Source organism: Lynx rufus, unplaced genomic scaffold (genome assembly GCF_022079265.1).
Source record: "Lynx rufus isolate CCGP_SWC_20201006 ecotype Redwood Valley unplaced genomic scaffold, mLynRuf1.p SCAF_5, whole genome shotgun sequence".
NCBI classification, from domain to species: domain Eukaryota; kingdom Metazoa; phylum Chordata; class Mammalia; order Carnivora; family Felidae; genus Lynx; species Lynx rufus.
Window position 1 is genome coordinate 92,111,136 of NW_025814867.1, and position 12,613 is coordinate 92,123,748.

The 12,613-nt window shown below is 39.8% G+C and overlaps 1 protein-coding gene and 1 non-coding gene across 3 annotated transcripts in view; both read right to left on the reverse strand.

Annotated features, from left to right (window-relative positions):
* The window catches only part of STXBP5L (syntaxin binding protein 5L), a 388,157-nt gene that overhangs the window by 284,497 nt on the left and 91,047 nt on the right, over nt 1-12,613 (reverse strand). For both annotated transcript variants that reach the window (XM_047100036.1, XM_047100035.1), the window contains exon 3: nt 1,558-1,639. In XM_047100036.1, coding sequence (XP_046955992.1) covers nt 1,558-1,639 — 82 coding nt within the window. The remainder of the gene's footprint in view (nt 1-1,557; nt 1,640-12,613) is intronic.
* Nucleotides 1,253-1,362, reverse strand: LOC124527362 (U6 spliceosomal RNA). Its single transcript, XR_006965826.1, has one exon. It is a non-coding gene; the product is annotated as a U6 spliceosomal RNA (small nuclear RNA).

Consider the following 12,613-nt stretch of genomic DNA (forward strand, 5'->3'; position numbering starts at 1 on the left):
CATTTGCCAACATCACAAATTTTTCATGCCTTAACTATCTCTGATACAAAGCTCTATGAACCATTTTACCCATGTTTATGATTATAAAATTTTTAGAAAAAATATAGGTAAATATATGGAGATAGTGAATAAAATCATCATTCATGTTATAAGGAAACAATCAGCAATAATTCATTTTCTTTTTCTCAAGGCAATGAGTTCAGTCTGCTATGTGCCTAAATTCAGTACAGCACAAATGCTTTTTATTATTATTATTATTATTATTATTATTATTATTATTATTTTGAGAGAGAGAAAGAGAGCACATGCATGAGTGGGGGAGGGGCAGAGAGAGAAGGAGAGAGAAAATCCCAAGCAGGCTCCATGCTCAGCATGGAGCCAGGTGCAGGGTTCAATCTCACAACCACCAGATCAGAACCTGAGAAGATATCAAAAGTTGGACACTTAGGGGAGCCTGGGTGGCTCAGCCAGTTAGGCGTGTGACTTTGGCTCAGGTCATGATCTCACGGTTTGTGAGTTCAAACCCACAAGGGGCTCTGTGCTGGTGGCTTGGAGCCTAGAGCCTGCTTCAGATTCTGTGTCTCCTCTCTGCCCCTCCCATGCTCGTGCTCTATGTCTCTCAATAATGAATAAACATTAAAAAAATTAATTAAAAAAAAAGAAGAGTTGGACACTTAACCGACTGAGCCACCCAGGCACCCCAGTATGGCACAAATCCTTAAAGCATTTTTGCATTGACTGGCTCACTTAATTGAACACAGCTCTAGAAAACTCAATGACCCACTTAAAATATGAATAAAAATATGAGTCCAGAAGGCTTTAAGAAGTCTTCAACTAATGAAAGATCTACAACCTTTCTGAGCTTTATAATTAATTACATACTTTGTCTTTAGGAGGCTCTTTATCACCATAGGTCTATAAAAACAGGGATGGAGTAGGGAGTCAATTGTCATATACCTATGGATATACAAATAAATACAAATGCATACATATACCAACAAATATGTATAAATATATAGATAGCAGAACCCATAGGTAAATAACTGAAAAGATTATTTCATGAAAGATAAAGGCAAAACATGAAGTTAGTGCTAGATTATAAAATTTAAGTTGGCATGCAGAAAAAAATTTAGTGATCAAGGAAGCAATTGGTTTTAGTAAGTTTAAAAAATTAAATAATCTGTAAATTATGCTGAATAACAATAACATTCTTCTGGTACGACCTTTTTCCTTTACAATCTAATAAATTGACAAATACTAAAATAGTCTTTTACAAATTTGCATGTCATCCTTGCACAGGAGCCATGCTAATCTTTCTCTGTATCATTCCCGTTTTAGTATGTGTGCTGCCAAAGTGAGCACTGAAATATTCTTTTTTAAGAAATGTGACCATGAATAATATTTCACACATATACATCTTTAAGCATTTAGAATATACAAAATATAACATATTTAAATAAAAATAATATATTTTTATATATCATAATATTAAAAAGATCACATCAACTAATGCAGTGCATATGTGTATGCCTCTGTGATAGTCAAGAAAATCCTTACCTCATTGATCAAGAACTGGAGCTGCAGGACTGCTGCACCACTTTCATGTTGGCAATAACAATCAACTCCAGGTCTCCCGAGTCTAATATAATAAATGTCAAGGATTCTAAGATTTTACTTAGTACTAGTATTAATTAGTAAAGAAAAAACTAACTTAGCATCTAATGTTTTGCTTTTAAGTTATCTTGATTTTTGTAAATAAAGAGTCAAAATATCTTAGTTAATGCAAATAACATTATGTAACACAGGACAACAAAATGGCCAAATAGGACATCTCTTGCACAAATGCCCTTCTTGACAACAACTTGGCATCCATGCACAGACAAAAGTGCTTTCCTGGGAGCTTCCAGATCCATATAGGAGGCTGCAAACCCCCAGTGCAGTCCAAGAATGAAAAGAGTTGTTTTGAGAAGGCAGGCTTACTCCAGGCAACTGATTTACTGACTGTAGTCTCAACTACAGAAATAGAAATAGCTCTGCACCCCCCCCTCAGAACTCAGCTACAGCCCCCATTCAACTTGGGGTCACCAGAATTTGCTATATGCCAAGAGACCTGTAAGAGTCACTCCTACCCGAATCAGGTGGTAGTCATACAGACCTTACATCAGTTGTGGACTGGAAGTGGTCTTTGAACCAGCTCTAGCTCCTCTTGGGTACAGTGCAGGAGCCACTGGAAGTAAGCCCACCAAATTCAAGCAGACCATAGATTCTTTTTTTTTTTTTTTTTTAAAAAAAAAAAAAAACGAACAGTGAAAGTTTATTTTTTTTTCTCTCAAAGGTAAAGTATTTATTATGTAAGCACTAAAAGGAGTTCCCATTTGAAATTATTTCACAATGATGATTAAGGAATTTGAACCTTAGTATTTAATTTGAGTTATCAAAATTCACTACTATTATGCATGTTGCTATAATTTAATTTCACAAAATATTTTATATCAGTAAAAAGACATTCATTATTTTGTTCTAGGACATTAATTTTCTTCTTAAATATGGCCAAATTATTATGCTACTAGGATATATGCAAATATAATCATGAGCAGAGAGTAAGCAGATATCCTTTTTTTTTTTTACCATTTCACAGTTTATTTTTCTTTTATATATATATATATATATATATATATATATATATGAAATTTATTGACAAATTGGTTTCCATACAACACCCAGTGCTCATCCCAAAAGGTGCCCTCCTCAATACCCATCACCCACCCTCCCCTCCCTCGCACCCCCCATCAACCCTCAGTTTGTTCTCAGTTTTTAACAGTCTTTTATGCTTTGGCTCTCTCCCACTCTAACGTCTTTTTTTTTTTCCTTCCCCTCCCCCATGGGTTCCTGTTGAGTTTCTCAGGATCCACATAAGAGTGAAACCATATGGTATCTGTCTTTCTCTGTATGGCTTATTTCACTTAGCATCACACTCTCCAGTTCCATCCACGTTGCTACAAAAGGCCATATTTCATTTTTTCTCATTGCTACGTAGTATTCCATTGTGTATATAAACCACAATTTCTTTATCCATTCATCAGTTGATGGACATTTAGGCTCTTTCCATAATTTGGCTATTGTTGAGAGTGCTGCTATGAACATTGGGGTACAAGTGCCCCTATGCATCAGTACTCCTGTATCCCTTGGGTAAATTCCTAGCAGTGCTATTGCTGGGTCATAGGGTAGGTCTATTTTTAATTTTCTGAGGAACCTCCACACTGCTTTCCAGAGCGGCTGCACCAATTTGCATTCCCACCAACAGTGCAAGAGGGTTCCCGTTTCTCCACATCCTCTCCAGCATCTATAGTCTCCTGATTGGTTCATTTTGGCCACTCTGACTGGCGTGAGGTGATACCTGAGTGTGGTTTTGATTTGTATTTCCCTGATAAGGAGCGACGCTGAACATCTTTTCATGTGCCTGTTGGCCATCTGGATGTCTTCTTTAGAGAAGTGTCTATTCATGTTTTCTGCCCATTTCTTCACTGGGTTATTTGTTTTTCGGGTGTGGAGTTTGGTGAGCTCTTTATAGATTTTAGATACTAGCCCTTTGTCCGATATGTCATTTGCAAATATCTTTTCCCATTCCGTTGGTTGCCTTTTAGTTTTGTTGGTTGTTTCCTTTGCTGTGCAGAAGCTTTTTATCTTCATAAGGTCCCAGTAATTCACTTTTGCTTTTAATTCCGTTGCCTTTGGGGATGTGTCGAGTAAGAGATTGCTACGGCTGAGGTCAGAGAGGTCTTTTCCTGCTTTCTCCTCTAAGGTTTTGATGGTTTCCTGTCTCACATTTAGGTCCTTTATCCATTTTGAGTTTATTTTGGTAAATGGTGTGAGAAAGTGGTCTAGTTTCAACCTTCTGCATGTTGCTGTCCAGTTCTCCCAGCACCATTTGTTAAAGAGGCTGTCTTTTTTCCATTGGATGTTCTTTCCTGCTTTGTCAAAGATGAGTTGGCCATACGTTTGTGGGTCTAGTTCTGGGGTTTCTATTCTATTCCATTGGTCTGTGTGTCTGTTTTTGTGCCAATACCATGCTGTCTTGATGATGACAGCTTTGTAGTAGAGGCTAAAGTCTGGGATTGTGATGCCTCCTGCTTTGGTCTTCTTCTTCAAAATTCCTTTGGCTATTCGGGGCCTTTTGTGGTTCCATATGAATTTTAGGATTGCTTGTTCTAGTTTCGAGAAGAATGCTGGTGCAATTTTGATTGGGATTGCATTGAAAGTGTAGATAGCTTTGGGTAGTATTGACATTTTAACAATACTTATTTTTCCAATCCATGAGCAGGGAATGTCTTTCCATTTCTTTAAATCTTCTTCAATTACCTTCATAAGCTTTCTATAGTTTTCAGCATACAGATCCTTTACATCTTTGGTTAGATTTATTCCTAGGTATTTTATGCTTCTTGGTGCAATTGTGAATGGGATCAGTTTCTTTATTTGTCTTTCTGTTGCTTCATTGTTAGTGTATAAGAATGCAACTGATTTCTGTACATTGATTTTGTATCCGGCAACTTTGCTGAATTCATGTATCAGTTCTAGCAGACTTTTGGTGGAGTCTATCGGATTTTCCATGTATAATATCATGTCATCTGCAAAAAGCGAAAGGTTGACTTCATCTTTGCCAATTTTGATGCCTTTGATTTCCTTTTGTTGTCTGATTGCTGATGCTAGAACTTCCAGCACTATGTTAAACAACAACGGTGAGAGTGGGCATCCCTGTCGTGTTCCTGATCTCAGGGAAAAAGCTCTCAGTTTTTCCCCGTTGAGGATGATGTTAGCTGTGGGCTTTTCATAAATGGCTTTTATGATCTTTAAGTATGTTCCTTCTATCCCGACTTTCTCAAGGGTTTTTATTAAGAAAGGGTGCTGGATTTTGTCAAAGGCCTTTTCTGCATCGATTGACAGGATCATATGGTTCTTCTCTTTTTTTTTGTTAATGTGATGTATCACGTTGATTGATTTGCGAATGTTGAACCAGCCCTGCATCCCAGGAATGAATCCCACTTGATCATGGTGAATAATTCTTTTTATATGCTGTTGAATTCGATTTGCTAGTATCTTATTGAGAATTTTGGCATCCATATTCATCAGGGATATTGGCCTGTAGTTCTCTTTTTTTACTGGGTCTCTGTCTGGTTTAGGAATCAAAGTAATACTGGCTTCATAGGATGAGTCTGGAAGTTTTCCTTCCCTTTCTATTTCTTGGAATAGCTTGAGAAGGATAGGTATTATCTCTGCTTTAAACGTCTGGTAGAACTCCCCTGGGAAGCCATCTGGTCCTGGACTCTTATTTGTTGGGAGATTTTTGATAACCGATTCAATTTCTTCGCTGGTTATGGGTCTGTTCAAGCTTTCTCTTTCCTCCTGATTGAGTTTTGGAAGAGTGTGGGTGTTCAGGAATTTGTCCATTTCTTCCAGGTTGTCCAGTTTGTTGGCATATAATTTTTCATAGTATTCCCTGATAATTGTTTGTATCTCTGAGGGATTGGTTGTAATAATTCCATTTTCATTCATGATTTTATCTATTTGGGTCATCTCCCTTTTCTTTTTGAGAAGCCTGGCTAGAGGTTTGTCAATTTTGTTTACTTTTTCAAAAAACCAACTCTTGGTTTCGTTGATCTGCTCTACAGTTTTTTTAGATTCTATATTGTTTATTTCTGCTCTGATCTTTATTATTTCTCTTCTTCTGCTGGGTTTAGGCTGCCTTTGCTGTTCTGCTTCTATTTCCTTTAGGTGTGCTGTTAGATTTTGTATTTGGGATTTTTCTTGTTTCTTGAGATAAGCCTGGATTGCAATGTATTTTCCTCTCAGGACTGCCTTCGCTGCGTCCCAAAGCGTTTGGATTGTTGTATTTTCATTTTCGTTTGTTTCCATATATTTTTTAATTTCTTCTCTAATTGCCTGGTTGACCCACTCATTCGTTAGTAGGGTGTTCTTTAACCTCCATGCTTTTGGAGGTTTTCCAGACTTTTTCCTGTGGTTGATTTCAAGCTTCATAGCATTGTGGTCTGAAAGTATGCATGGTATAATTTCAATTCTTGTAAACTTATGAAGGGCTGTTTTGTGACCCAGTATATGATCTATCTTGGAGAATGTTCCATGTGCACTCGAGAAGAAAGTATATTCTGTTGCTTTGGGATGCAGAGTTCTAAATAGATCTGTCAAGTCCATCTGATCCAGTGTCTCATTCAGGGCCCTTGTTTCTTTATTGACCGTGTGTCTAGATGATCTATCCATTTTTGTAAGTGGGGTGTTAAAGTCCCCCAGCAATTACCACATTCTTATCAATAAGGTTGCTTCTGTTTATGAGTAATTGTTTTATATATTTGGGGGCTCCGGTATTTGGCGCATAGACATTTATAATTGTTAGCTCTTCCTGATGGATAGACCCTGTAACTATTATATAATGTCCTTCTTCATCTCTTGTTACAGCCTTTAATTTAAAGTCTAGTTTGTCTGATATAAGTATGGCTACTCCAGCTTTCTTCTGGCTTCCAGTAGCATGATAAATAGTTCTCCATCCCCTCACTCTGAATCTAAAGGTGTCCTCAGGTCTAAAATGAGTCTCTTGTAGACAGCAAATAGATGGGTCTTGTTTTTTTATCCATTCTGATACCCTATGTCTTTTGGTTGGCGCATTTAATCCATTTACATTCAGTGTTATTATAGAAAGATACGGGTTTAGAGTCATTGTGATGTCTGTCTGTTTTATGCTTGTAGTGATGTCTCTGGTACTTTGTCTCACAGGGTCCCCCTTAGGATCTCTTGTAGGGCTGGTTTAGTGGTGACAAATTCCTTCAGTTTTTGTTTGTTTGGGAAGACCTTTATCTCTCCTTCTATTCTAAATGACAGACTTGCTGGATAAAGGATTCTCGGCTGCATATTTTTGCTGTCTAGCACCCTGAAAATCTCGTGCCAATTCTTTCTGGCCTGCCAAGTTTCAAAAGAGAGATCAGTCACGAGTCTTATAGGTCTCCCTTTATATGTGAGGGCACGTTTACCCCTTGCTGCTTTCAGAATTTTCTCTTTATCCTTGTATTTTGCCAGTTTCACTATGATATGTCGTGCAGAAGATCGATTCAAGTTACGTCTGAAGGGAGTTCTCTGTGCCTCTTGGATTTCAATGCCTTTTTCCTTCCCCAGTTCAGGGAAGTTCTCAGCTATAATTTCTTCAAGTACCCCTTCAGCACCTTTCCCTCTCTCTTCCTCCTCTGGGATACCAATTATGCGTATATTATTTCTTTTTAGTGTATCACTTAGTTCTCTAATTTTCCCCTCATACTCCTGGATTTTTTTATCTCTCTTTTTCTCAGCTTCCTCTTTTTCCATAACTTTATCTTCTAGTTCACCTATTCTCTCCTCTGCCTCTTCCATCCGAGCCGTGGTGGTTTGCATTTTGTTTTGCATTTCCTTTAAAGCGTTTTTCAGCTCCTCGTGACTGTTCCTTAGTCCCTTGATCTCTGTAGTAAGAGATTCTCTGCTGTCCTGTATGCTGTTTTCCAGCCCAGCGATTAATTTTATGACTATTATTCTAAATTCACTTTCTGTTATATTATTTAAATCCTTTTTGATCAGCTCATTAGCTGTTGTTATTTCCTGGAGATTCTTCTGAGGGGAATTCTTCCGCTTGGTCATTTTGGATAGTCCCTGGTGTGGTGAGGACCTGCAGGGCACTTCCCCTGTGCTGTGGTGTATAACTGGAGTTGGTGGGCGGGGCCACAGTCCGACCTGATGTCTGCCCCCAGCCCACCGCTGGGGCCACAGTCAGACTGGTGTGTGCCTTCTCTTCCCCTCTCCTAGGGGTGGGATTCACTGTGGGGTGGCGTGGCCCGTCTGGGCTACTTGCACACTGCCAGGCTTGTGATGCTGGGGATCTGTCGTATTAGCTGGGGTGGAAAGGCAAGGTGCATGGCGGCAGGGGGGGCAGGCTTAGCTCGCTTCTCCTTAGGTGATCCACTTCAGGAGGGGCCCTGTGGCAGCCGGAGGGAGTCAGATCCGCTGCCGGAGGTTTGGCTCCGCAGAAGCACAGAGTTGGGTGTTCGCGCGGAGCGAGCAATTTCCCTGGCCGGAGCCGGTTCCCTTTGGGATTTTGGCTGGGGGATGGGCGGGGGAGATGGCGCTGGCTAGCGCCTTTGTTCCCCGCCAAACTGAGCTCTGTCGTCCGGGGGCTCCGCAGCTCACCCTGCCTTTGTCCTCCAGCCTTCCCGCTTTCCGAGCAGAGCTGTTAACTTATGACCTCCCAGACGCTAAGTCGCGCTTGCTATCGGAACACAGTCCGTCAGGCCCCTCCGCTTTTGCAAGCCGGACTCGGGGGCTCTGCTCGGCCGGCGAGCCGCCCCTCCGCCCCGGCTCCCTCCCGCCAGTCCGTGGAGCACGCACCGCCTCGCCGCCCTTCCTACCCTCTTCCGTGGGCCTCTCGTCTGCACTTGGGTCTGGTGACTCTGTTCTGCTAATCCTCTGGCGGTTTTCTGGGTTATTTAGGCAGGTGTAGGTGGAATCTAAGTGATCAGCAGGACGCGCGGTGAGCCCAGCGTCCTCCTACGCCGCCATCTTCCCAGAATCCCCAAAAAGGATTTAAATAATATAACAGAAAGTGAATTTAGAATAATAGTCATAAAATTAATCGCTGGGCTGGAAAACAGCATACAGGACAGCAGAGAATCTCTTACTACAGAGATCAAGGGACTAAGGAACAGTCACGAGGAGCTGAAAAACGCTTTAAATGAAATGCAAAACAAAATGCAAACCACCACGGCTCGGATTGAGGAGGGAGAGGAGAGAATAGGTGAACTAGAAGATAAAGTTATGGAAAAAGAGGAAGCTGAGAAAAAGAGAGATAAAAAAATCCAGGAGTATGAGGGGAAAATTAGAGAACTAAGTGATACACTAAAAAGAAATAATATACGCATAATTGGTATCCCAGAGGAGGAAGAGAGAGAGAAAGGTGCTGAAGGGGTACTTGAAGAAACAATAGCTGAGAACTTCCCTGAACTGGGGAAGGAAAAAGGCATTGAAATCCAAGAGGCACAGAGAACTCCCTTCAGACGTAACTTGAATCGATCTTCTGCACGACATATCATAGTGAAACTGGCAAAATACAAGGATAAAGAGAAAATTCTGAAAGCAGCAAGGGGTAAACGTGCCCTCACATATAAAGGGAGACCTATAAGACTCGTGACTGATCTCTCTTTTGAAACTTGGCAGGCCAGAAAGAATTGGCACGAGATTTTCAGGGTGCTAGACAGCAAAAATATGCAGCCGAGAATCCTTTATCCAGCAAGTCTGTCATTTAGAATAGAAGGAGAGATAAAGGTCTTCCCAAACAAACAAAAACTGAAGGAATTTGTCACCACTAAACCAGCCCTACAAGAGATCCTAAGGGGGACCCTGTGAGACAAAGTACCAGAGACATCACTACAAGCATAAAACAGACAGACATCACAATGACTCTAAACCCGTATCTTTCTATAATAACACTGAATGTAAATGGATTAAATGCGCCAACCAAAAGACATAGGGTATCAGAATGGATAAAAAAACAAGACCCATCTATTTGCTGTCTACAAGAGACTCATTTTAGACCTGAGGACACCTTTAGATTCAGAGTGAGGGGATGGAGAACTATTTATCATGCTACTGGAAGCCAAAAGAAAGCTGGAGTAGCCATACTTATATCAGACAAACTAGACTTTAATTTAAAGGCTGTAACAAGAGATGAAGAAGAGCATTATATAATAATTACAGGGTCTATCCATCAGGAAGAGCTAACAATTATAAATGTCTATGCGCCGAATACCAGAGCCCCCAAATATATAAAACAATTACTCATAAACAGAAGCAACCTTATTGATAAGAATGTGGTAATTGCTGGGGGACTTTAACACCCCACTTACAGAAATGGATAGATCATCTAGACACACGGTCAATAAAGAAACAAGGGCCCTGAATGAGACACTGGATCAGATGGACTTGACAGATCTATTTAGAACTCTGCATCCCAAAGCAACAGAATATACTTTCTTCTCGAGTGCACATGGAACATTCTCCAAGATAGATCATATACTGGGTCACAAAACAGCCCTTCATAAGTTTACAAGAATTGAAATTATACCATGCATACTTTCAGACCACAATGCTATGAAGCTTGAAATCAACCACAGGAAAAAGTCTGGAAAACCTCCAAAAGCATGGAGGTTAAAGAACACCCTACTAACGAATGAGTGGGTCAACCAGGCAATTAGAGAAGAAATTAAAAAATATATGGAAACAAACGAAAATGAAAATACAACAATCCAAACGCTTTGGGACGCAGCGAAGGCAGTCCTGAGAGGAAAATACATTGCAATCCAGGCTTATCTCAAGAAACAAGAAAAATCCCAAATACAAAATCTAACAGCACACCTAAAGGAAATAGAAGCAGAACAGCAAAGGCAGCCTAAACCCAGCAGAAGAAGAGAAATAATAAAGATCAGAGCAGAAATAAACAATATAGAATCTAAAAAAACTGTAGAGCAGATCAACGAAACCAAGAGTTGGTTTTTTGAAAAAGTAAACAAAATTGACAAACCTCTAGCCAGGCTTCTCAAAAAGAAAAGGGAGATGACCCAAATAGATAAAATCATGAATGAAAATGGAATTATTACAACCAATCCCTCAGAGATACAAACAATTATCAGGGAATACTATGAAAAATTATATGCCAACAAACTGGACAACCTGGAAGAAATGGACAAATTCCTGAACACCCACACTCTTCCAAAACTCAATCAGGAGGAAAGAGAAAGCTTGAACAGACCCATAACCAGCGAAGAAATTGAATCGGTTATCAAAAATCTCCCAACAAATAAGAGTCCAGGACCAGATGGCTTCCCAGGGGAGTTCTACCAGACGTTTAAAGCAGAGATAATACCTATCCTTCTCAAGCTATTCCAAGAAATAGAAAGGGAAGGAAAACTTCCAGACTCATCCTATGAAGCCAGTATTACTTTGATTCCTAAACCAGACAGAGACCCAGTAAAAAAAGAGAACTACAGGCCAATATCCCTGATGAATATGGATGCCAAAATTCTCAATAAGATACTAGCAAATCGAATTCAACAGCATATAAAAAGAATTATTCACCATGATCAAGTGGGATTCATTCCTGGGATGCAGGGCTGGTTCAACATTCGCAAATCAATCAACGTGATACATCACATTAACAAAAAAAAAGAGAAGAACCATATGATCCTGTCAATCGATGCAGAAAAGGCCTTTGACAAAATCCAGCACCCTTTCTTAATAAAAACCCTTGAGAAAGTCGGGATAGAAGGAACATACTTAAAGATCATAAAAGCCATTTATGAAAAGCCCACAGCTAACATCATCCTCAACGGGGAAAAACTGAGAGCTTTTTCCCTGAGATCAGGAACACGACAGGGATGCCCACTCTCACCGTTGTTGTTTAACATAGTGCTGGAAGTTCTAGCATCAGCAATCAGACAACAAAAGGAAATCAAAGGCATCAAAATTGGCAAAGATGAAGTCAACCTTTCGCTTTTTGCAGATGACATGATATTATACATGGAAAATCCGATAGACTCCACCAAAAGTCTGCTAGAACTGATACATGAATTCAGCAAAGTTGCCGGATACAAAATCAATGTACAGAAATCAGTTGCATTCTTATACACTAACAATGAAGCAACAGAAAGACAAATAAAGAAACTGATCCCATTCACAATTGCACCAAGAAGCATAAAATACCTAGGAATAAATCTAACCAAAGATGTAAAGGATCTGTATGCTGAAAACTATAGAAAGCTTATGAAGGTAATTGAAGAAGATTTAAAGAAATGGAAAGACATTCCCTGCTCATGGATTGGAAAAATAAGTATTGTTAAAATGTCAATACTACCCAAAGCTATCTACACTTTCAATGCAATCCCAATCAAAATTGCACCAGCATTCTTCTCGAAACTAGAACAAGCAATCCTAAAATTCATATGGAACCACAAAAGGCCCCGAATAGCCAAAGGAATTTTGAAGAAGAAGACCAAAGCAGGAGGCATCACAATCCCAGACTTTAGCCTCTACTACAAAGCTGTCATCATCAAGACAGCATGGTATTGGCACAAAAACAGACACACAGACCAATGGAATAGAATAGAAACCCCAGAACTAGACCCACAAACGTATGGCCAACTCATCTTTGACAAAGCAGGAAAGAACATCCAATGGAAAAAAGACAGCCTCTTTAACAAATGGTGCTGGGAGAACTGGACAGCAACATGCAGAAGGTTGAAACTAGACCACTTTCTCACACCATTTACCAAAATAAACTCAAAATGGATAAAGGACCTAAATGTGAGACAGGAAACCATCAAAACCTTAGAGGAGAAAGCAGGAAAAGACCTCTCTGACCTCAGCCGTAGCAATCTCTTACTCGACACATCCCCAAAGGCAACGGAATTAAAAGCAAAAGTGAATTACTGGGACCTTATGAAGATAAAAAGCTTCTGCACAGCAAAGGAAACAACCAACAAAACTAAAAGGCAACCAACGGAATGGGAAAAGATATTTGCAAATGACATATCGG